The 24,721-nt window shown below is 52.1% G+C and overlaps 4 protein-coding genes across 5 annotated transcripts; 3 read left to right on the top strand and 1 right to left on the bottom strand.

Moving 5' to 3' along the window:
- Positions 1-1,108: 1,108 nt before the first annotated feature.
- TPP1 (tripeptidyl peptidase 1) lies at positions 1,109-6,622 on the top strand (the record flags this gene model as incomplete). Its single annotated transcript, XM_084255564.1, has 13 exons — positions 1,109-1,167; positions 1,283-1,354; positions 1,618-1,757; positions 3,382-3,532; positions 3,739-3,866; positions 3,995-4,173; positions 4,353-4,551; positions 4,686-4,874; positions 5,161-5,230; positions 5,626-5,746; positions 5,845-6,003; positions 6,181-6,306; positions 6,482-6,622. The coding sequence occupies exons 1-13, from the start codon at positions 1,124-1,126 to the stop codon at positions 6,620-6,622; spliced, it is 1,719 nt and encodes a 572-aa protein (XP_084111690.1). The 5' UTR covers positions 1,109-1,123.
- A 2,298-nt stretch (positions 6,623-8,920) lies between these two features.
- Positions 8,921-10,254, top strand: TAF10 (TATA-box binding protein associated factor 10; the record flags this gene model as incomplete). The annotated part of the gene is made up of 5 exons (XM_084228720.1): positions 8,921-9,152; positions 9,294-9,448; positions 9,674-9,738; positions 9,825-9,939; positions 10,122-10,254. The coding sequence occupies 5 exons, from the start codon at positions 8,921-8,923 to the stop codon at positions 10,209-10,211; spliced, it is 657 nt and encodes a 218-aa protein (XP_084084846.1). The 3' UTR covers positions 10,212-10,254.
- A 4-nt stretch (positions 10,255-10,258) lies between these two features.
- ILK (integrin linked kinase) lies at positions 10,259-15,970 on the bottom strand (the record flags this gene model as incomplete). Of its 2 annotated transcripts, XM_084228702.1 has the most annotated exons (12): positions 10,259-10,671; positions 10,836-10,966; positions 11,067-11,166; positions 11,255-11,376; positions 11,458-11,585; positions 11,689-11,798; positions 11,943-12,028; positions 12,129-12,212; positions 12,320-12,416; positions 12,555-12,650; positions 12,802-12,967; positions 15,882-15,970. In XM_084228702.1, 12 exons carry the CDS (start codon positions 15,968-15,970, stop codon positions 10,522-10,524), a joined length of 1,359 nt encoding a protein of 452 aa, XP_084084828.1. In that variant the 3' UTR covers positions 10,259-10,521. The 2 variants fall into 2 exon arrangements, with proteins under 2 accessions (XP_084084828.1, XP_084084829.1); XM_084228703.1 differs by lacking the exons at positions 11,943-12,028; positions 12,320-12,416.
- Positions 15,971-16,325: 355 nt separating this feature from the next.
- RRP8 (ribosomal RNA processing 8) lies at positions 16,326-20,377 on the top strand (the record flags this gene model as incomplete). The annotated part of the gene is made up of 7 exons (XM_084228715.1): positions 16,326-16,846; positions 18,313-18,673; positions 18,900-19,353; positions 19,444-19,573; positions 19,744-19,850; positions 19,935-20,031; positions 20,258-20,377. The coding sequence occupies exons 1-7, from the start codon at positions 16,748-16,750 to the stop codon at positions 20,375-20,377; spliced, it is 1,368 nt and encodes a 455-aa protein (XP_084084841.1). The 5' UTR covers positions 16,326-16,747.
- Between the last annotated feature and the right edge of the window lie 4,344 nt (positions 20,378-24,721).

The following is a 24,721-nucleotide window of genomic DNA, read 5'->3' as shown; positions in this document are numbered from 1 at the left end:
CAGCCTCGGACCATGATTGGCCACAGGGGAGGCCAGCTCCCCACTCCAAACTCCTCCAGGGGGGCAGGTCCTACTTCTTACCCTGGTCCCATCAGTGCCAGCACTGCAGAGTCCTATTGGGCACTGACCTGTGGCCAGGTCCAGTGAGGGGAGAAATATGAAGGAGCCAGCAGGCCTCAGTTCTCCTCAGTGAGGGCTTCCTGCCCTGTGTCAGCACCCTGAGATGGAGCTCAGACTTTATTTATTGGGGGGTTGGGAAGATGGGGAAAGTCCCTCCAACCTGTATGAGCCCAGCTCCTTTGGGCTCCATTGACACCCCTGCCTCTGCCCAGAACCAAGTGCCAATTCTCACTCTGGAGCCTTAATAAACTGCAGTTTGTATCCAGTGTGTGGCTCTGTTCTGTGGGGGCCGCAGGGACGGTGGGGTGATGGGAAGAGAGCTGACACGTCGTGGGCACCTGAGCGGTCACGGGGTGGGGAGCACAGGTGCACCGAGGGTGGGAATGGGAGCGGGAGCTGAGAATGAGGGCAGCTCTCCTCGCAGCTGACCCTGCCCTCTGACAAGGCAGGAGGACGGAGACGGCAGACGGCAGTGGCCTTGCTGGTGACAATGACGTAGAGAGGGAGTGATTAGGTGGGGAGAGTTGTCCACGGGTAGATTCGAGAGCAGCAAGTGGTTTACCTGTTCGTGCTGGGTCACTACAGAACTATATTGTAACAGGCTCCCGTTGGCGAGCCTTGGCCACATCAGCCTCCCGGCTGAGCCACTGTCTGCTTTATCCCTGGAGATGCGCAGAGCCCCGGCCGGCAGAGCACTTGTAACATGTTCTAAATGCAGACACCTCGGCCGCAAGAGGTTGTGACTTCGTGGTAACGAACGGCTGGGAAGAGCAGAGGCCCCTCTTACGCACTCCCCTTCGCCCGGTGGTGACCTGGCTGGACTCAGAGCAGTTCCGGAGCCCGGGCTTACCCAGTACTAGACAAGCCACATCGAGAATCTGCGCGGCCGCCCACCCGCCAGCAGCCCAGCCTTCGGGACCACCCTTTTGAGGGAGGAGCCAGCACGTCAGCAGTTTCCAGGCTGCGGGTGCTGGTGGAATATAGGGCTCATGTGATCCGTCACATGATAGCCGATCTGCAGAACGGTGGAATGGAACAGCGAGTCTGGTGAGAAATTAGGGGTCCCTGGGCAAAGGGGAGCACTTTGGAGGGAGTACACATCAGAGGGTGGGAACACAGTGACATTCCAGCTCCTGCTGAAACCCACCTGCCACCCCTGCAGCCTCCTAGGGGTCCTGGCCCTCGCTGTTGCCGCCAAATGCAGTTACAGCCCGGAACCCGACCAGCAGCGAACGTGAGTTGACTCAGTACTGACCTCCCCCTTCCCCGTGCCACCCTTCCCCCACACAACTGGTCCTAGCCCCCCGCACCCCCCTACCAGATCCTAGTACCCACTCCATAGTCTTATCCTCGGGTTCTCAGACTCAGTCCCCTACCACGCTCCCTGGGAGCCACGTCTGCCTTGGGGTCCAACCCAAGGTCTCAGCCCCTAACCGTGACTAATTTTTCCCACCCCCACCCTAACGGTGACCATGTTCCTGACCCCTGGCCCCGCAGGCTACCCCCAGGATGGGTATCCCTGGGCCGTGCAGACCCTCAGGAAGAGCTGAGTCTGACCTTTGCCCTGAGACAGCAGAACCTGGAGCGACTCTCTGAGCTGGTGCAGGCTGTGTCGGATCCTGGTTCTCCTTACTACGGTGCTTGTCGGGAATGGGGGTGGAATTTGAGATGCAGTATAGAGGGACACGGAGCTGGGCTAAGCATGGGCTGATGCTGCTCATGTGAGGGTCATGCCTGTGAGGGGGTGTTACAGGACAAACAAATGGCCGTGACTCATTGAAGAGTTTCTGTAAAACATTAAACTGGAACTAAATTATCCAAAATTAACTCACATTCTTTTCTCCAAAACTTTCCATCTGTGTTCATCAGACTAAAGCTGCAAGTTCATGTGGTTAAGACACAGACTTAGCGATTCATATTGTGCTCCTACTTTGAATTTTTTATATTTTTAAATATAATTTATTTATTTTACATCATTGTTTATTTTTGTACAATGTTTGCTTTCTCCTCTCAGGTGTAGTCTCCATAGAATTCCCTCCACCAACTCACCCGTGCACCATCACGAGAGTCCCTTGGGCTCTTCCCACCCATTTTGATCCCTGCAGAATGTCTGTGATTTATAGTTACCTGTTCATTCTTTTTTATTTATTGTTACTATTTCTTCCCTGGTCCCTTATTTGGTTCCCCTATATTCCTCCTATAAGTGAAACCATCCAATATTTTTCTTTTTCCTTCTGTCTTATTTCACTGAGCATAATCCCTTCTAGCTCCATGTTGCTGCAAATGGCGTGAGTTTATCTTTTTAGATTGCCTAATAATATTCCATTGTGTGTATATACCATATCTTCTTGATCCAGTCATTTATTTTTTGCCACCACTTTTTATTGGCCACTAAACAAATGGGGAAGTAGAATCTATTATGGGACATATAGCTCAGATTTCTCCCCATCCTCAAATCCATTCTCATTTCCTCCTGTCAGACACTGAAGCTGGCAGTTCCGCTGTTGAAATAGCCGTTGGTATAGTCTGATTCTCACGATACCTACTTGCTCATAACTCAGTTACTCCTCTCACCCAGACTGCTACCCACTGCCCAGCTGGTCTGCAGTCTCTTCTCTCCACCCTACTCCACACTGTATTTTCCACTCTGCTCCAAAACAGTCATCATGTTGCTCCAACAGACAAACTGGGCTTTGTCCTTCTGCTACTTGAAGCCCTCAATGGTTGGGAAGGAGTGTGGGGGGGGGGGGTGTGGGTGTGGGTGGCAGTCTCTGATTCACCCAATAGGTGAGCACTAAGGTACAGGGCCCCATGCAGAAAGATAGCGACTTGGTATCATGTTGAGCTTAAAATCAACAGGTATGAAGATTCGAGTTAGATTAGATGTTATCTTATACTTGGCTCTGTAAGTTTTGAAAATATTTATTGGAAATAAAATTTAAACGGAAATTTTAATTTACTAACCTCATTTGTTTTTCACAATCATGGCCATGCATGCTGTAGCAGCACTTGCAACCTACCAGCCTTTAGGATAAATCCATATTCCTGGCCATGGCATTCCAAGTCTGTCTTCTCCTGGCCCCCAAACAGAGCCTGCACATGCACAGCCCATCTTTTTGCTAGCAAGTTCCTACTCATGGCTCAAGACTCTGCACTGGGAGAAATCTCCCTGGGAAATCTCAATGTGTCTGCGTTGAAGTCCAAAAGGGGCAACTGGGAAAGCAATGAATGAAGGCAAGAGCCTCTTTTGAATCCTTGCAGGAAAATACCTAACCCTAGAGGATGTAGCTGAACTGGTGCAGCCATCACCACTTACCCTCCGCACGGTCCAAAAATGGCTCTTGGCGGCTGGAGCCCGGAACTGTCACTCAGTGATCACACAGGACTTTCTGACTTGCTGGCTCAGTGTCCGGTGAGAGGGAATAACTGTTCTGTGGAGGGAACCAGTCATCCCATCAGGGAGACAAGTCACCCAATGGGAGGGAGCTGAGAGCTTGCAGGGCGCTTTTGGGGCAGAGTTAACGCATGGGAGACCACTAACTGCCCGGTGGTGTGCAGGCAGCTCCTCGGCTTTGGGCCATGCTTTCTGATCTCTGTTCTCTGATCTCTGACCTCCAGACAGGCAGAGCTGCTGCTCTCTGGGGCTGAGTTTCATCGCTATGTGGGGGGACCTGCAGAGACCCATGTTGTAAGGTCCCCACATCCCTACCAGCTCCCGAAGGCCTTGGCCCCCCATGTGGACTTTGGTAACACACAGTGGGGTTGGTGGGGGGGGGGCAGGCAGAGCCAGGGACTGAGAGGTTTAGACGCCATGGGGGTTGGGGTAGTAAAATGAGCGTTGGAGTCTAAAAGGTTCTCCTCTCCAACCCCACAGTGGGGGGGCTGCACCGCTTTCCTCCCACATCATCTCTGAGGCAACGTCCTAAGCCACAGGTGGCAGAGGCTGTTGGCCTGCACCTGGGGGTGACCCCATCCGTGATCCGGGAGCGATACAACTTGACAGCCCAAGATGTGGGCTCTGGTAGCACCAACAACAGCCAAGCCTGTGCCCAGGTGAGCCATCAGAGAGCCCCGGGGTCCTCATCACCTCCCTGAGGTAACCTACCAGCTTGGGGGTCACTCTAACCTAACCCCTGGGCTTTCATTCCCTATCCTACAACCTGGGATGGATCCCGGCCCTGCCCTCAGGGCTGCAGCTGGGCCTCTGACTTCTGCTCTGCCCCGCTCCACAGTTCCTGGAGCAGTATTTCCATAACTCCGACCTGGCAGAGTTCATGCGCCTCTTTGGAGGAGGATTTGCACACCAAGCCTCAGTAGCCCATGTGGTGGGGACACAGGGCCGGGGCCGGGCCGGGATTGAGGCCAGCCTGGATGTGGAGTACCTGATGAGCTCTGGCGCCAACATCTCCACCTGGGTCTACAGCAACCCCGGTACTGCCCAGAGGGCTGGCTGGTGGGGAGAGCGGGTGGAGTGAGGGTTGATCCCTGCTCCCTCAAGGGAGTTGCCTGAACGAGGAGATCCTGACAACCCTTAAATGACGGCCCTTGTACCCCCGTCTTCCCAGGCCGGCACGAGTCACAAGAGCCCTTCCTGCAGTGGCTCCTGCTGCTCAGCAACGAGTCAGCCCTGCCGCACGTGCACACCGTGAGCTACGGCGACGACGAGGACTCCCTCAGCACCGCCTACATGCAGCGGGTCAACACCGAGTTCATGAAGGCTGCGGCTCGGGGTCTGACCCTGCTCTTTGCCTCAGGTGACTCCTACTCTTACACTTGACTCTCCACCCAACCACGCAACCTGGCTGGCCAGTCCCCAGCCTTCCCACCTCCACCCCCCCACACACACACCTCCCCGCTGCACAGGGGCCCCTGAACCTGACCTCTGACTCATAATCTAAACTCAGGTGGGACCACTGACCTGACCTCTAAACTCTGAACTCTCGCAGTCACACTAAGACTTGAACTCCCTCTCTGACATCTAAATCCAAACACCAAGCTCTGATCAGTTTATCTGAGTGCGACACTTGGGCTCTCTTCCAGGTGACAGTGGGGCTGGGTGCTGGTCTGTTTCTGGAAGACACCAATTCCGCCCCAGCTTCCCTGCCTCCAGGTAAGCACCTCAGCTGACCCTGACCTGTGACCACCAACCTTTCATCTGTGTCCTCATGATCTGGAAACTCTGCCTCGAAGCCATCAGATCTGCCAGATGGCTCAGCTCTCAGCTGTAGCTGCCCCGGTTTCTACAGCCCACTCTTCTGCCTGCCGTTCAGGCGCCAAGGCCCTTGAGTAGGACGCAGCTCCCAGTGTTCCCCCTCAGTGCCCAGGCACTTTAGTGGGAGAGCTGATGGGTGCTTTGCAGAGAAAAGTCTGTACAATCATCCCAAGTATAGGCTTCCACAGAATCCAGCTCTCTCAGCAAGACCTGGGCCACACTCACTCCTCCCCATATATTCTTGAGATCTCCATGGATTCCCCTATCATCTGAATGCTATTTTCTGTCCTCAGTCCTTATGTCACCACGGTGGGAGGCACATCCTTCCAGAATCCTTTCCGAGTCACAAATGAAGTTGTTGACTATATCAGTGGCGGTGGCTTCAGCAATGTGTTTCCGCAGCCTTCATACCAGGTATATCTATGTTTGTATGGCTGAAGCGGGCCGAGTCCCTAGATCAGAAGACTGCTGGCAAGATCACAGACAAGTATTCTCTTCACAATACCTTTCAGGAGGAAGCTATAACCAAATACCTGAACTCCAGTCCCCATTTGCCACCATCCAGTTACTTCAATGTCACGGGCCGTGCCTACCCAGATGTGGCCGCACTCTCTGATGGCTACTGGGTGGTCAGCAACAGCGTGCCCATTCCATGGGTGTCGGGTACCTCGGTGAGAATCAACCTGGCTCAAACTGCCACTCAGGAACTACCCTCACCCTTTACCCCCCCAAGACCTTGCACCCCAAACCTCTGACTCCTCAGAGACTTCTGATCCCTTCAAACACCTCTCCCCCAAAGTCCAATCATTTTGAACTCTTAACCTCTATCTGTACTCTCACCCTTGCAGGCCTCTACTCCAGTGTTTGGAGGACTCCTATCCCTGATAAATGAACATAGAATCCTCAATGGCCGCCCCCCTCTTGGCTTCCTCAACCCAAGACTCTACAAGCAGCGTGGGGAAGGACTCTTTGATGTGAGTGTAGTAGGGAGGGGTGTGGACATTTTCATGAGTACAGAATGCTAATATGAACTTGAGGGCAGTTCTGATGGGGTGGGATGGCCTCTAGGATGTGAACACAGGGTAAGGGGGGTATATCCTGCTGCTACTGGTATAAGCAGGCCCGGGTCTGAGCTCACTTTCTCCCTAGGTAACCCGTGGCTGCCATGAGTCCTGTTTGAATGAAGAAGTGCAGGGTGAGGGTTTCTGCTCTGGCCCTGGCTGGGATCCTGTGACAGGCTGGGGAACTCCCAACTTCCCAGCTCTGCTGAAGACACTGATCAACCCTTGACCCTTTCCTGCCAAGGGAGTGGGCCTGGCCCGTCTCAGCTGTGGCTGGGTCACTTATTCTGCACTGTTGGAAGCCCTGCTGACCCCCAACTACCTGCTGCTGAGAGTTTATCTCCCTAACCCTGAAATGCTGTGAGCTTACCTTCCCTCCCAGCCCTACCCTGCACCAGCACACTCAGGTCTCCCTTACTCCTGCCTCATGTTCCTCTACAGTTACTCTAACTAGTACTATTCGGGAGTTTCCCTGCTCTCTACCCCACTGCTTGTCTTTTCAACCAGGTTTTCCTGGTTGTCTACACTTTGTATAATCTTTTATTTGTTTGCTCCTCAATTCGTTGCAATGATACCTCTGCTCTTACTTTTTTACTCTTCCCTCCTGACACTCAGAAAAAATGGTCTCCCTGCTGTATCACACAGTGTTCATTTCTCAATCTTTGCTTTCTGAACTATGTCAGAATCCCCACTCCCTCTCCTGCCTTAGCTTCTAAGGCTTAATTTCTCCTTCTCTAGCCAATACCTCTTTCTCCTCTTTGGGTTTTGCACTGAATGTTGGTATACTTTGTTGCTCCACCCTTCGTCTTTTTCATTACTCATTCTGCCCCTGGAACACTGTCCTGTGGAACAAACCAATCACTGGCATCCACAGCCATCACCATCTCACTGCACTGGACTTTTCACCAGATGTGTGATACTCAACGCTTTCCCCTCCTTCCCAATCCCAGTTCTTTTTGGGGGGTTACTTGGTTGGTAAATGATATTTCCCAGAATACTTCTTCCAACCAAGCCAGAAACCGAAGTGTTATTCTAGATAACCATTTCCTTCACCTCTCGCAGCCACCACCTTCAATCACCTTACCAGTCCTACTGGTTTTATCTCTTATTAAATATCTCTCTGTCAATCCACAAGTCCTGACAACTATATTTCCTAAGTATAATCTAGAACTCATCTGCTTCTCTCCATCGCCACTGCTACCACATTAGCATAGCCATATTCTCTCTCCTCTGAAATGTAGGAGGCTCTTACGTGTCCTTACTTCCTGCCCTTTCCCAAGCCACCTTTCAGAATCCCATCAAGTTACTGACATGATTAAGACTGCTAATATTACTGGGCTAATGTTCAGGTTTTTTCTCCTGGCTCACAAACCTGCTCCATTGCTTGCTATTTGTTCTTGAGTAACAAATAATTTAGTCTTCTCTGCTGTCCACCCCCCATCTTTTTTTTTTTTTTTGCTCAAGATATTCTGTCTCAATACTCACCCTGATTCCCCTTGGCCCAAGTGCCTTCTAGAGTTCAAGTATATAACTCGGAAGTCACCTTCTCTGTGAACCTTTCAGTTCCCTTTAGCGAGTTAATTTTGATACTGCAGAAAGCCAGATTTTTGAAATCAAATCCATTTGACTCTTGGTTCTGCTAAAGACTAGGAGAGAGTCTTGGGCAAGCAAATTAATCTCCTTGAGTCTTCTCATCTTAAATGGGCATATAAATATCTGCTTCTCACAATAATCAGGGAATAATTAACTGGAATAAAGTTGATGAGGGTACCTGACACACAGAAGTAGGCAGTAAACGCTAGTTCCTTCCGCCCTTGCACTGCACACTGTCTCTACCTCTAGCATCGCAACGCCCATAGAGTATTGAAATTACCAGTTTACCTCCCTTTCCAAGACCGTCGGTGCCTAGAGGACTAGAACCTCGTCCTACGTGACTTTGTATTCCAGACACTAGCTCAAGATTGGCAAATGGGAATTAAATAAATGTTTGCTGGATTGAAAACCCCACGCCTCGGCTCACTGTGTTGCGCACGTTTTCTCAGGCTGAAGCGCCCCTGGCCCCTCACTGCGGGCGGCTGGCCGGGAGGGGACTCTGCAGCTTCACCACGAGCACCTGAAAGGTTAGGCAGGGGAGCCGGAAAGGATGGGGTCCGGCAGGCATCGCGGGGTCGGGGGGACCTGGGTCGATGAGTCCTCAAAACCAGGTTTCTGGGCTCAGGGCTCAGTGAGAAGTCCCGGCGCCGCAGGAGAGAGTCCGCGACGCACCGGGGCTCCCCTCCCGGGGGCCGCCCCGACAGGAGGCGGGGTGGGGTAACGGCCGCGACGCCGGCGGCCTCCAAGCCTCCGTCTACTCATCCACCGACACCCGCCAGGGGCGGCCCGCGGGGGCGGAGGCGCCGGCGGGAAGCCAGACAAGGCGTGCACTTGACGTAGGCGGGGCGAGTCGCGAGCGTGTGACGTCAGCCGCGTGTGCGTAGCGCGAGCGGAAGCGGAAGCGGCTCTGTTCGCGGCCTCTCCCACCGGCCCGATGAGCTGCAGCGGCTCCGGCGCGGACCCCGAGGCGGCGCCGGCCTCCGCCGCCTCGGCCCCGGGCCCGGCGCCCGCGGTCTCGGCCCCCGCCGCGCTGCCCGCCGGCGCTGCTGCGGAGAACAAGGCCAGCCCCGCGGGGACTGCAGGGGGGCCTGGGGCTGGAGCCGCGGCAGGGGGCACGGGACCCGTGGCGGCGCGGGCCGGGGAGCCGGCCGAGCGGCGCGGGGCGGGTGAGGGCCGGGACGGGTGAGGGTGAGGGCAGCTCCCCGGGCCCGGGCACAGCGGCGGGCGGGGGCTGAGGGATCGAGGCAGACTTCACGGGGGCCGTGCGTCTCCCGCTGCCGTGCCTCAGTTGGTTGTTTCTCCTCCAGCTCCCGTGTCGGCGGGCGGCGTGGCGCCCCCAGAGGGGGCCATGTCTAACGGGGTTTACGTATTGCCGAGCGCGGCCAACGGAGACGTGAAGCCGGTGGTGTCCAGCACGCCTCTGGTGGACTTCCTCATGCAGCTGGAGGATTACACGCCTACGGTGGGCTTTCCGCCTGAACAAGGCAATTGGCGTGCTGTCACACCAACACCCGGATTTCCAGCATCCTCTTCTTGTATTACTCCCCTACCAGCTCTTGTGATTTATTCCCTTTGCCCTCCCAGACTGCGAGCTTCCTGATAGCCAGGCCTGTCCTCCATTTCCCTACTCTGTTAGCTCAGCAGTGCACAGGGGCTCCCACTGACAGTTGTCTACTTGATTTCTTAGATCCCAGATGCAGTGACTGGCTACTACCTGAACCGTGCTGGCTTTGAGGCCTCTGACCCACGCATGTGAGTAAACTCTGGTTAGGTTAGTTTGGGGTACTTGTATTGAGTTTGTTGTCCATCTCTCTCTCATAACAGTTTTTTTCCTCTAGAATTCGGCTCATCTCTCTAGCTGCCCAGAAATTCATCTCAGATATTGCCAACGATGCCCTACAGCACTGCAAAATGAAGGGCACAGCCTCTGGCAGCTCCCGAAGCAAAAGCAAGGTGTGAGGGGAGGTTCATTGAATCAATAATTACTTCCCACAGCAGTGGAGGCTTAGTTTATCCTGAAACCCCTTTGGGGAAACTAAGTCTTAGGGGAGGTGAAAGACCTACTCAGGGTCACCCAGCTGGGATTGAAGTCTGGAATTCCTGTGCTCAGCCAGTCCTCTTCCCTCTTCCCTCAGGACCGCAAGTATACTCTAACCATGGAGGACTTGACCCCTGCCCTCAGCGAGTATGGCATCAATGTGAAGAAGCCGCACTACTTCACCTGAGCCACCCAACCTAAATGTACTTGTCTGCCCCCTTGTCCCCACACCAGCCTGTTTTCATAATAAACTTTATTGTGACAGGCAGGGCTGATCTCTCCCATGCTGGGAGACACCGTGTGGCAAGTGACAAAGCTCTGAGCCCAGCCCCTTTTGGGGCCACAGTGGTAGGGATGGGGGCAGGGGATGGACCCCATTGCTGGGGTAGTACCATGACTGGAGACAGGGGAGGCAGCCAGAGGCCTGCTGCTTCGGGGAGGCATACTCCCCTAACTCTGTCCTGACACCTCTGGAGTTTACACAGGACCTTTCAGCCCTACTTGTCCTGCATCTTCTCCAGGATAGGCACAATCATATCAAACTTGGGTCGCTTAGCAGGGTCTTCATTCATGCAGATCTTCATGAGTTTACATACATGGGGGGAAATGCCTGGTGGAATAGTAGGCCGAAGGCCCTCCAGCGCCACCTGTAAACAGAAGGAAAAACAAGGTGGTCTCATGTTGGGAGAGTTCTCTAGCGCTCAGGACAGGATTACTATATATTTAAACAAATGTGGCAAAATCCTAGTCCCACAACATTTGTCACCGCCATCATCATTCTCCACAACACAGTATACAGTTAAGCTCTTACCTTCATTCCAATCTCCATGTTGGAGAGGTCGGCAAAGGGTACCTCCCTCGTCACTAGCTCCCACAGAAGCACTGCAAAACTCCACATGTCTGCCGAGCGTCTGTTTGTGTCTTCAGGCTTCTTCTGCAGAGCTGGAGGGATGGGACTTATATATTCCTGCTGCTTATCCTGTCTCTTCCATTACTACTGAACTGGCCTTTCTCTACCTCCCAACACGATGCCCTCACTTACCTTCGGGGGCCACCCAGGCAGGTGCATACATGCGCCCAGGGCATTGGAAGGAAAACTTGACGTCAGCCATGCTGATTCGGGCAGTCATGTCCTCGTCAATCTGAGAAAAAGATAGATAAGTGGAAGGAGGTAAGTCCTGTTCTAGTTAGGGCTTCCAAGGATCTGGGCCAGGAGTGACGTGATCTCACCATTACACTACGGCTGTTGAGTGCATGTCGTGGGATGAGGGGCTCTAGTGTGTGTAGAAAGGCCATGCCCCTTGCCATGTCCAGTGCAAACTTCACGGCCTGGCTCTGGTCAACAACAAAATCTAAGGAGATGAAAGTCTTACGTGACCTTCCCATCGAATCCCTTAACCCCAACCCAATGAAATCTGGTATCCCCTACTCACTGGTGCCTTCATGCAGTACATTGTACAGGGATCCATATGGCATCCAATGTGTGATGAGGACTGGGTGAGGAGCAGGTGGAGACTGGCAGGCGCCTAGCACTGGGAGCACATTCGGATGCGAGAAAATCCTGGGAGGGAGAGACAGTATCCCTGGCTGACTCAGCAAAAAAGATCTGGGTGCTGGTTAGGGCTCCATGGGAACAACAGCTTCCAGTTTAGGCCTTGCCCCACCTGAGCCGGGGACATTCCTCGTTGAAGTCCCTGCTCTTCCTTGTACTCCAGTCTCGAACCTTCAGCACCTTCGCAATGATATCATTGCCTTGCCAGCGGCCCTTCCATAACTGAGGGACAGGTAAGGGTTATTAGGCTTTTAGCTGAGGTCAATGCTTTCTTGCCCACTAGCTGGAGGAGAAACTTAAAACAGGTGCACAGCAGGTTAATTTATGGGGTCGTGGGGAGGGAAGGACATAAAGGGTAGGGGTCACCTCTCCAGAGTGATTCTCGTTGAGCTTCCCCATGAAGTTGATCTGTTTGTAGTCAATGCCGGAGTGTTTGTTCAGAGTCCCATTTCCTGAGAGTGTGAGCAGGTCAGGAACCCAGCTTCCCCTAACCCAGCCCCAGGGGCCTAGGATCATCCCCTGTTACCACCCTTCTTCTCATGACTGACTCACGGGGCCGAGTGCGGGTGGTCCCCTTCCAGAATGTGTCCTTGTAAGGAATACGGTTGAGATTCTGGCCCATCTTCTCTGCCCGCTCTGGGGAAGAAAAACAAACAGTCATGCCTGTAAGCTGTGTGGTAGGGAAGGAGGAGAGGAGGAGAGTGGTCAAAGAAAAGGTCACAAGCTGGGGCTGAGGGACAGACCTCGGAGAAGTTCTCTCAGGGGTGCCTTGGCTTTGTCCACGGGCATCTCTCCATACTTGTTACAAATGCTAACAAGTGCCCCACTAGCCACCAGGTCCTGGAGTAAAAAAAATGGTTGTGATGAGGGCCCTTGCTACTTCCACAGTGTTCATAGCCAACCATGAATGCAGATGCAGCACAGTCCTGTGAGTGTCAGCTGCTCACCCACCCTGGGGTTCCAGGCCTGAGTACTCACCTCTGCTACTTGATCTTGGCCCCAAAAGCAGGCATAGTGTAGGGGCACATTCCCATGTTCATTCACTGCATTGATGTCAGCTTTGTACTGTAGCAGCTGGTCCCCATGGCAAAACAGAAGAGGCAAAAGGTAGTCAGGAGAGACAGGTTTGGGGGGCACATCAGGAGGGAGAAGAGTGTCCATACCCTTCAGTACATTATGCCTCACCTCTAGGCATGCCTGACATGGGAGCAGGGGTCATACATACCTTTTGTACAATATCACGGTGTCCATGACTGGCTGCCAGGTGCAGGGGAGTGTCATCCCCGCGGTTCATCACATTGATCCGTGCCCCCCGCATGATCAGCATTTCGACCACAGCAGAGCGGCCCTCTCGACATGCCCAGTGCAAGGGGGAGAAGCCATGATCATCCCTTTGAGAAAGGGGCAGTGGTCACTGAGACAGTGGGAATCTGCCTCTCTGAGACTGATTCTCACCCAAGCTAGTAACCCCAAAGCTGTCCAAGTAAGACCGACGCCTCGGCTTTCAACCCAACTAACCACCATCATGTGAGAGCCCCGATTCACGTCTTCCCCACCATCGCCCACCAGCCTTTCTTCCCTGGAGTACCTTCTCATTAAATGGCAGCATTCTCATTCATCTGGTTTCCCCCGTGCCCCTTTTGTGGCATCTGTCCTTTCTGTTTTGCACAGCATGTTTTACCACCACCACCACCCCCCACCTCCAAATACAGTTCTTGTCACTCTGGATTGTAAAAATCTGTTCATGGGCTGTATTGTCTATTACACTGAAAGCTTCTTGAGAGAATAAATTGACAGGTGTTAAGTAAATGTTGGGGAGGTGTTGAAGAACGAAGGTCACAACTTGGGAGAGAAAATAAGCTTATTGTTTGGCTCTAATAGTGAAACGAAGTTCTAAATATGGAATGGAATTAAAATGTTTTGGAAAGGTTTATAATGAAATGGAGAAATGCTTTGGTAAGTCATTACTGATGAGGCAGATAACAAAGCACCACTTAAAACAAGATTCCTCTACTCAAAACAATCCTGGACACAGAAAAAAAAAATGAGAATAGCTTCTTTTTTGGGGGGGAGAGGGAGAACTACTTTGTTTCTTTTCCATTTTATAAAGTAAAAGAAGTGTACAAAAACCCCAAATCAACTGGGTGAGAGCAGGGCCTGCCTGACAGCCTGGGGCCATAAAAGGAAATTCCCTCCAGTCCTAAACTGCAGATCCAAGGGGTGGAGCAATGGGCGGTCCATGGTCTCTGCTAGCAGCCTCCGGATGCCTTAGTGCTGTGGTCACTTCCGTGTGGGGGCTCTAGGCAGGGCCTGGAACTAATCAGGGGTCTGACCAAAGCAGGCAACCCAGATCACCCCTACCCAGCAAATGACAGTAGGGGCGTGGCCTTTCCTAATGATTTCCCTCAGCTGCTGCCCTCATCCGCTCACACAGATAGCCAAACACTTTCCAGAAAGATGGGTATCTTCCTTCCCCTACATATCAGTTTTGCCCCCCAACTCTTCAATTTGTGCCCTAACTTGCCAGCATCATACTATGCGTCCCCCGCATCCCCATCAGGCCAGCAGGCTGCCTGCCCCCTGGAGACCTGAGGGCCTGGACTTATCCCAAAGAAGCCTGCAGAGAATTCACCCCCACTTCACATTCAGCCTGTAGACCCCCATTTGGCATAGTAGGCCCCCAAAGCCTATCCCCCAAAAGGCACCAAAGCCTTCCAGTTTCACTAATGCCACCTCTTCACTTTCTGGTAATAAAGTCTTCCTAGATTCGAGGCCCACTGGACAACCTCACCTAGGCCTCCATAGCCCCACTGACAACAGGAACAGTGCTCACTGTCTTTATCAGAGCACCTTTTGAAGAATGAAAAATTTAACAGATAACTGCAAATTATGAAGGAGCAATAGTATAGCAACTAATGGGAACAGCGAAGTCTGGACAAAGAGAACAGGGGATCCTTCTCTTAAACCTAAATACTAAACTCTCCCAAACTTAAAAAAAATTAAAGTTAAAATCTATCACCTTGATTCAACATCACTACTGCTGCTGTCTCAGCCAACCTTAAAACAACCTGTCTATGGTCACTTTCTCTGTTTCCTCACTATCTATTCAATCTGCCACAAGTCAGTTGCCTAGAGTGCAGGCTCCTGTCTAGTGCCCGGAACAGGAAGTGTTCAATACAGCTCCTTCAATGAAAGAACCCAGTGTGGTTCGGTTCTTTTCACCTGTTTTCCTCCTAAACAGCCCTCACAGAAATCAGGTGAACAGTTAGTTGTAAATTCAGTGGTTAAAGTGCTCAAGTTCTTAGATCTCTCACCTGCTCACACTACTCTTGACATTATCCCCTTCGCTGAAATGTTCATTTCTCTGTGCTTTACTATGTATTTTCCTGTTTCTCCTTCAACCTCCATTTGCTCCTTTTACCTTGTCCCCTGCCTTCTGCATCCTCCACTCTTCTGAGGCACTCTCAACACCTCCACCTTCAGGTATCCTCTATAAACTCTAACAGTATCTTCAAGTCTCTCTCCTGAAATCCAAACCTGCATAACCAACAATCTCAACATTTCCATCTCACCGTCGTGTCACTTTTACGTGTCCAAATTGGAATTCATCATCTGACTTGTCCCTCTCAGTAAAAGGAAGCATTAGTTACCCATGACCAAGCTAGAACTTGGCCTTCCTGACTTCCCACACCAAGTCTCACCAATTCTCCATGCCCCAAATTCCTGGATTCTGATGACTTTTCTTTTCACCTGCCTCCACTCTACTCCAAACCATCACTTCTAGGATAGGCTTGGCAATTGCCTCTCTTCATTATCACCACTTGTTCTTCACAGATGACACTTGACATGGACAAACTCATGACTTTACACCCCTGTTCTTAGATATGATTGCTTAAATATCCCTGCATGACCTGGCGGATCCCTGCAGACCTTTCCAGTTTTAGCTCTTGCTTTCTTCACTTGCACCCAGTATTTCAGTCCACAAAAGCCCACTGAGGTCTCCTACCTTCGGGCCATATGGAACTGTGGACAGTTTCCAGGCATTCTCCCCTGCATACCTCGGCTACCAGCTTTTGCCTGTGCAGTTTACTGGGGCTAGAAAGCTCCCTGCAGCCTCTGCCTGTGAAACTTACTCAGCAGTGGAGATTTAGCTCAAACACAGCATCCACGGTGGAGACCCTCTGCCCCCCACAGGCTGCGCGCAGCACGCATCACACCGGGCCGGGGCCGGCCGCCCCCAGACGGGAGCGCCACCCCGCAGAGGCGCGTGTCCTCGCCGGCTCCCCACCCGCCCGCGCGGCTCACCCCTGGTTGAGGTCGTTCTCCGTGTTGTCCAGCCACAGGCGAACCGCAACCGCGTTGCCCTCCCGGCACTGGGTGAAAATGTCGTCCATAGCAGCGCCCCGGCTCTGCGGCCCCCAGAGAGAGGAAGCCTGGGGACTGCGGGGGAGCAGGGGAGGGGGTGAGCCCCACGCGCTGCCCCCGCCGCGGGCAGAGTCTCCGCTGGGGGTGGGAGTCCGGGGGCTGAGCCCCCAGGGGGGCTCCGGGGAGGAATTCCGGGCGGCGGCGGGGTCCCTGACTGTGCCCCCGCGCGCGGGAAAGGCGGCTCGGGGCGAGGTCAGCGGTGGCCCAGGGGGGAGAAGCTCCCGCAGGAATGTCGGGGAGCAAGCCCCGGGTCCCCGCCGCGGGCCGAGCCGGGGAGGGGAGGTCCACAGCCTGAGGCGGTGATGGGGTCCAGCGCGGGGAGGAGGGAGCGCGCTCCCCGCCCGGAACTCGGGCCGGGGGTGACGGGCTGGCGGGGCGCGCGTTTTGGGGAGGGGCACGGGTGCTCCCGCACTCACCGGGACGCGGGCTGGAGGCGCTTTCTCCAGGGAAGTCCCGTCCGGCCGCGCCCGCCGCCCGGCCCCGCCCCTGGCCCTCTCCGGCCAGCGCGGGCCTCCGGCGCCCCCCTCCCTCCCTCCCCCCGGCTCCTCTAGCCGGCCAGCGTCTCCACTCGATGGTCCTGAGGGCGCCGCGCCGGCCGCTCTAGCCGCCTGCGTGTACTCGTTGGTCTCCGGATTTTTTTTTTTTTTTTTTTTTTCCCCCCCGCTGCCGGCCACAGGCAGGTTGTAGTGGAAACGATTGGCACGTGGAGAGGCGCGGGGACCCCGCGACCTGACCCTCCCACCCACATGTTTGAGGAGCCGGAGTGGGGCGACGAGGCCCCGCTGGTGGTGGCCCTCGGGACTGTATCGTCTCTGCCTCGGCCCGCTGCAGCCTCACAAACCAAGGTGAGGGTCCCGGGGGTGCCGGGGCGCACGGGGGGCCGGTGCTTGGGGGGGCCCGTGCTTGGGGGGGCCCGTGCTTGGGGGCGCCGGCGGGCGACTGCAGAGTCGGAACTTGCAAAAGAAAATGAAGGCGGCATTGACAGAAAGTTGCTAAGTTGAAGTTCGTGAAGGGAAAGGGGGGTGCTTTTTTTTTTTTTTTTTCCCGATCGGAAAAGCACTTCCAAAGGCTCTGGGGCCAGAGAGACCCCGTTAGGGTCACACACGCATAAAATTACCTGTGTGTGCGGCTGGATCTAGAGACGGTACGCCATTGAAGGTGGAGAGGTAGACTGGGAGTTTTGCATATTTTAAAGGGAGAGGGAAGTCGGGGAATTGGCTTTAGCAAGGGAGTGATTTCTTGGGAATTTGCATTTTGAAAAGGTCATTGGTTGCTGTGTGGAGGCTGGATTGGACAGCATGAAAAGGGATGGTAGTGAAGGGTTGTCAGTACTGCCTCTTAGAGAGGTAGTGGAGAGCCGTACTGAGAACGTCCAAGGTAAGTGCCTGGCTTAGGATCACCCAGTAGGACTTCAACCCCAAAGTCCTCCCAGACAGTAGACAGTTGGGGGCTACTGTAATTCGTCGGGTTCTTCCTGTCCTTCAGCCAAACTCCAGCCTCCAACCATGGAACCTGCCTACTTTTTTCCCTTCTTTTCACCTCCCTAACCCCTTGCTACAATCCAGGTCACTGGTCTCCCTGGCTGCAGCTTGTCCCGTTCACTTCTTCTGTACACTAGAGCTGTAAGCATCATAAACACAGTTGTGATCATGTTGTCTTGTTGTCAAAAACCACCTTTTTTTAAAAAGATTTATTTTTGCATGCAAGAACTGGAGTACAGGCCAGAAGTGTGGGGGTGGGTGAGAGGATTCACCAGAGACAGAGTGGGGAGCAGAACAGGCAGACTGACTGAAATACACTGCTGAGGGGAGCAGTGGGTGAGACAGGAGAGGTCTGCTGCGCCATGTGGGTCACCTTCCTGGCGGGGGATCGAACTTGTGCTGCAGTGGCTGCGGATAGCTTCATAGTGCTGCATCTCAATCCCTTGCACTGCCAGGGAGGCCCCTTCCTAACTCTTACAGAAAGAAATCAATTAGTTGGAGGCAAAAGCCTGATAATAAGAGTTAGAACTCATGGTCTCTGGCCGTGGTTCTGTTGTTTGTGGCCTTACACATTCTCCCGAAGACCCCGGTTTTCTCATCTATACAGTGAAGAAAGTGGGGTGGATGGTTTCTTTGCCCTCCAGCCTCCCAGAGGTTGGGATGGTAACTTGGAAGTTCTTCAGAGCCTGGTGGGCTTCACTCAAGCTGGTCAAGTTGACTGGGATTAATCTAGATGCCTCTGCCAGTGTCAGAATTAGGTTCCCATCTCCCTTCTTATCCTCCAGGCCCCATTCTACTCACCCATGGTCACATCCCTTGTTTTTCCCCAGGGTTCCAAGCGCCGCCAGCTCTTGGCCACATTACGGGCTCTGGAAGCAGCATCTCTTCCCCACCAACCCCCCAGCCTGCCTGGCAGTGACTCTGAGGAAGAAGAGAAAGTGGAAAGGAAGAAGAAACGACTGAAAAAGGCCTCGTTTGCCAGTGCCCCTACTGAAGTAGAGGAAAAAAGGAAGAAGAAAAGACAAAAACAGGGCCCCCCTGGCAGAGACTCTGAGGAAAGGGAAGTGGAAAGGAAGAAGTGTCGCAATGGTGCTCTTGGCACTGACTCTGCTGAAGATAAAAGAAAGAGGAAATGCCAGAAGCAGCCCCCTTTAAACCCCGCCCAGCACCTGGACCATATTAACCAAACAGGTACTAGTAGATGGGTATTTGTTATTGGGGTGCAGGGAGGGGGGAATCAACTGAGCCTGCATATGACCACCTGCCAGTGTTAGGTTTGGGGATTAGGCAGTAAGAAATGGTGTCACTCAGGCCACAGTCTCTTCCTCAACTACGGCGTATGGCTAGGATGACTTGCCCAGCTTTTGAATTTAGAGCATCTTGCCCTAACCATGCCTTCCCTTCTTCCTCCCTGCAGGACCCACAGCTGAGAAGAGCAGTGTTACAAATGACCCGTCCAAGCCAGGCCCTGGGACCAGTTCCCCCGAGCGCCCCCGTACCCTGAGTCGCAAGCAGTGGCGGAACCGACAGAAGAACAAGCGGAGACACAAGAACAAGTTCCGGCCACCTCAGCCACCAGATCAGGCTCCAGCCACAGCCCCCACAGAGGAGACAGAGGTGCCTCCCGCTCCCAGCCCAGACAGCCGTGAGGCCCGGGCAGGGGCTCTACGAGCCCGCATGGCACAGAGGCTGGATGGTGCCCGGTTCCGCTACCTTAATGAACAGCTGTACTCGGGGCCCAGCAGTGCTGCACAGCGCCTCTTCCAGGAAGACCCTGAGGCCTTTCTCCTGTATCACCGTGGCTTCCAGAGCCAAGTCAAGAAGTGGCCGCTACAGCCTGTAGACCGTATTGCCAAGGATCTTCGCCAGCGGTGAGAGGGGGTTGGGCACTGTGAGAAGGGGTGTGGGGCAGTCACAAGCTCAGGCCAGAGCAGTCAGTGATCCCTCCCTTCCGCTCCCAGGCCCGCATCCCTGGTGGTAGCTGACTTTGGCTGTGGGGACTGCCGCCTCGCTTCAAGTATCCGGAATCCTGTGCACTGCTTTGACTTGGCCTCTCTGGACCCCAGAGTTACTGTGTGTGACATGGCGCAGGTAAATCCCTCTGTTCTTCTGTGTATCTGATCTGTGCTCTGGCCCCAACTTCCATGTGCTAATCACTGACATTCCCTCCCACCCACCAGCCTGGTGTCCAGCCCTTGTGTTCAGTGCTGACCTTCTTCTAGCTGCACTGTGTGATTCCTGCAACATTCCCCCCTCCACAGGTGCCTCTGGAGGACGAGTCTGTGGATGTGGCTGTATTCTGCCTTTCACTCATGGGAACCAACATCAGGGACTTCCTGGAGGAGGCAAATCGAGTGCTAAAGCCAGGGTAGGAGACCCCCGGAAGCAGATGCATGTGTATGTCCACATGTATGTGTCTGTGCATTTACACAGAACTTTCTGCCCTTCTTAGGGGACTTCTGAAAGTAGCTGAGGTCAGCAGCCGCTTTGAAGATGTTCGGACCTTTCTGGGGGCTGTGACCAAACTGGGCTTCAAGGTCATCTTCAAGGTGAGGGCCCCTGAAGTGTGTCCCTATTTTTGCCTCACATGTGGTTCTTTTCAGGATAATGGTGTTCAGGAGATCATAGGCATAGGAGCAGATGTTTGCTCTTTGAAGGCACAGCTCTTGGGAGAGCCCCAGGAAGCTTTCTAAGCAGGGCAGGATATGGGTAGAGTTTTTTTTTTGAGGAGCTGGGATGAGGATTTGGAGCTCACTGGGTCTTTTCTGCCCCTAGGACCTGACCAACAGCCATTTCTTCTTATTTGACTTTCAAAAGACTGGGCCCCCTCGGGTAGGGCCCAAGGCTCAACTCTCAGGCCTGAAGCTTCAGCCATGTCTCTACAAGCGCAGGTGACCGCTGGACCCCTCTTGTGAAGAGAGGCAAGTGTTAGACTCAAGGCTCAGAACTCTGAAGACTGAGTCTCAGCAGGTGTGAACCAGGACCTTGTGCCACCCTTCCACCAGCCAAGAACACAGTGTCATAAAACCCCTGGCTCAGCCTTAATCTAGTGAAGGCTTCTTGGTTTTGGGTAGCCAAAGAGTAAGAGTTTATTATGCGATCACAGGGGTGTCTGCAAATCGTGGATCCCCTTGGGTGTTGTGGAAACAAGATGAATTGAAAAATCTAGGCTTCTCTGGGTTTGGCTTCTCTTTCCATCTCTCTGGAGTCTCATAGGCTTTCTTTCCTGGCAACTGCGCACCCCTCCTCTGATCTTCCATCTGGTACACCAGTTCTCTCTGCTCACGCAAAGCTTCTGCACTCTCAGCTTCCATCAGCTGTTACTTCTTGGCTCTGGGGCAACTGGTAGCCACCAATATCCTGGCTCGACACGTCAGTTTGGGCTGCCTCCAGCTTCATTTTTGGAGCGATATGGCCTAAACCACTTCTGACACCCATTGTCTTCCGGGGCCCTATTGTGTGTGTGGCCAAGAGTAGAGATTGTGAAATCAGGTAGATCTGCGTTCACATCCTGACCTTCCCCTTAAATGTCACATTCATCACTTGGAAAATGGTAGGATTTCATTCTCCTAGGATTGCTGTGTGGATTGACTGAGGAAATTTATAGCCAGGCCTGGGAACATAGGAGGTGATGAATAAACTGTCACCATGGCTAATATGTGTTGAAAACCTATTGTTCTCCAAAGACCTTCCCTAGGCAGGGTTGGAAGTGGAAGAGTAAAGAATCGGTTTGCTGACTGAGGAGGATTTGGGAGTAGCTCAAGATAGATCTTTCAAAAAGTTCATTTTATAGGATGTTTAGAGTTTCTTGAAAGATTCTGAGCTGTCAGTGAAGGAGATAAGGGAGCTGGATCTCTGTTTATAAATAACAGCTGGCTGAGGCCATGTTTGGGTGGGGGTTGGGACTATTCATTGACAGAAGGATCTGTCTTATTTCTGCCTTGCAGTGGGCCCAGATCAGGTCTACTTGGGGGCTCCACTGGGGAACATTCAGGAAACCTGAGGTATTCGTTCCTAGCCTAGGAATGATAAGCCTGGAGTCTGGCTCCTGCTCTGGAGCTGGGTAAGGGCAGGCGGGGCTCTCTGATCCAGTGGTGGAGCTAGAGAAGTGCTCCCCCTTTTGTGTGGCCCCGCATTCCCAAAATTCACCCTGGCAGGGCATGCATCAGTGTACTTGGTACCCTGCAGGAGAAAAGGAAGTGTGGGGGGAGGGAGAAGAATTTTTCAGTAGGACCATTTGAAGAGGCAAAGAAGGAGACCATAGTTCAAAGAAGCTAGGAGAGTGCCTTAGGAGCTGAGGAGGGCGTTTCCGGAGACCACCCAGAATAAAGCTGCATCCCTTGGAGTTGAGGCAACTACAGAAAAGGGAATAGCGGGGATTCTCTCTTTAAATATTTGCCAGGCCCACAGGGCACAGAACCACCCAGTTGGGCAAGAACTCTTTTATTCCTTTACTTCTCTGGACTCCAGAGCCATCAGCAAGCTACTGGGTGGAGAGGAGATGAGAAGAGCAGCGAGCTCGCAGGTCATCCCCTCTGCCGTGCTCCTTAACTGACACGGCGGAGAGGAGGAAAGATTTAAAGGTACAACAGATGTAGATTATTTATTGTGATATAGGATTAAACATGAGATTGTGTTTGTATCTTAAATGGATCACAAGATTATGAACTAAAAATGAGCTGAAACATCACAGATTTTCTGCAGCTTTCCTCTACTGCAGGCAGAATACCCCCCAAATGTTGAAAGAATTAGGAGGGTTGGTGAGAGACAAGAATAAAGTTGAGTTTGGATAACGATCTATGCCTCATGCTTATTCAGCATCCCTTTTAGAGGTTTATTGCCTCTGCAGTTGCTGGTGTGTTCCAGCTTTCTGTAACACAGTCCAAAGGGAGCACAGTTCTGAAAGAAACAACATGATCTTGGCAGAGACGGCTCAGCTCCAAACTCTCCACCATTGACATAATTGCGCGAAGCCCTTTACAGCTTCTCACAGACAGAAACCCATAATTAGAGCTTTTTATCCTCAGGTTGTCCTTCCCAGGTGACTTCGTAGACTGGCTCCCTGGTTCTCAGATACTCAACTACTGCAGTGACAACGAACCACGTTTCTGGTATAAAATTGCTTCCACTTCTGCCCGCAAAGCAACTCATTTTCCACCCAGCCAAGAGATCTTTTTAAAATGTAAATCAGATTTTTCACTTCCCTGTTTAAAGTCCTTCTCATTGCTCTGAAAACAAAAGACAAATTCTTTCCCAGGCCCTGTGTGATCTCGCCCTGGCCCCCTCTCCAACTGCGTCTTAACACTCCTTCCTCGGAAGGAAACTCCAGCCACACAGACTTTCTTTTCATTCCTCTAGCATTTCAAGCAGGTTCTACTTCTGGGTCTTTATTTGTGTGGCTCCACCTTCCTAAAACTCTTTCCTTGAAGAACTCATTCTCCTCTTGCAGACCTCTACACCAACATCTGTGGAAGAAACTGGCTTGCTGCTCCCCAAAATGGCCTTTAACCTGGACACAAGGTCACATTGCATTTCCCAGCTCCTTGCATCAGGGCGGGGCTGGGTGAGTAGTCCTCACCCCTGGAAAATAAGTAGAAGTGATGTTTCACTGCCAGGCCAAGGCAGTTACAGAGCGGATGAGCCTGCTCCCTGTTTTCCCACCTCTGCCTTCCAGAGTGACCTTGAAGCATAAATTTAGAAGGTGATGGAGTCAGCATAGAGGAAGTCTGGATATCTAAGTCACTGCTTGGAGGAAAGCTGCTTGGCCAAGAACATTCACATTGTTCAAAAAATAAACTGTTGGGTTAAGTTAGTGAGTTTGGGGAGTGTTGCAGTAGTTAGCATTATGTACTCTCACTAATCCAGCTTTTCTGGGCTCCCCAACCACCTTACTCTTTTTTTTCCCCTTCAATTTTTTTCAGATGCACAGGGTGGGGGTGGGTAGGTACAAGGGGTCAGTTGTATGGTGGGGGCAGGAACTCAACTCTCGGTGGCGGTCCACTTTACTCTTGATCACTGGACCTTTTTGGTTTCCCTATGGATGCTTCAAGCAGTCAATTATCTTACCAGGTGCTAGTCAACAACACTTCTCACTTGTCCTATGAACTTGAATTTTAATTAGGGGCGGGGCTGGGGGGATGCTCACTAGGAAGTTGAAGAACTCATTTTGTCAGTTGCACTTTGTGACCAAAAAAAAAAAAGTCCCACTAGAAAATGTCTTAAATGTTTTTTCTGATATAACTGGAAACTTGAAGGTAGGTGGCTGTTGGCATTGGTCTAGGAACTCAAGGATGTTCACAATTGCATCTCCGATTCTCTTGGTCTCTTGATTCTCACAGTCAGAAGAGTATGTGTTCTTGGTTAATCGAAGACACCCTATTTACCATTAGACTTATGGGGAGTCTCACAGGTTGTCAGAGCCCCTATATTTTTTGCCTTATTTCAGAGCTGCTTTTACATTGTTAATATTCTGGTACAAATGTGTCCCATTACTCTCTCTGACATGGCTGAGACTAATCTAAAATATATTTGTCTTCTCCACCTCTCTTATATTTCAGCAACTCATCTAATTCAAAACTGTTTCCTCCTTCCAGCTTGGTGGGTTGGGGAACATGGTCTGTTTCTTTCTCTTACTCTTTACTTCCTAAGTCACTTCTGAGATTGGGGCATATACTTCTGTTTCGTTTCCATCAGGTGTTCTAATAAGTTCATTCTTTTTTAAAATTTTATTTTATATATTTTTTACATCATTTTTCATTTTTGCACAATGTATGTATGCATTTTCATCTTGGTAATAGTCCCCATATAATTCCCACCCCACCCCTTATTTTGACCCTAATCCCTCCTAGCCCCCCCCGACATCCCCCCCACCGTAGTCTGTCTCTGATTTATAGTTGCTTGTTGATTTTGATTTTTACTTTATTATAATTAGCCTTTTTCCTGGTCCCTTATTTAAGTTTTCTAGATTCCTGCTATGAGTGAGACCATCTGGTATTTTTCTTTTTCTTTCTGGCTTATTTCGCTGAGCATGATCCCTTCCAGCTCCATCCATGTTGCTGCAAATGGCATGAGTTTATCTTTTTTGATTGCCGAGTAATATTCCATGGTATATATATACCACATCTTCTTGATCCAGTCATCTATTTTGGGGCATTTGGGTTGTTTCCATAGCTTAGCTATTGTAAATAGTGCTGCTGTAAACATAGAGGTGTAGGTATCCTTTTGAATTAATGTTTCTGA

This window comes from Talpa europaea (assembly GCF_964194135.1).
Source record: "Talpa europaea genome assembly, chromosome: 1".
NCBI lineage: Eukaryota > Metazoa > Chordata > Mammalia > Eulipotyphla > Talpidae > Talpa > Talpa europaea.
Note: the sequence above shows the minus strand (reverse complement) of the source record. Positions and strands in the feature narration are given on the sequence as shown.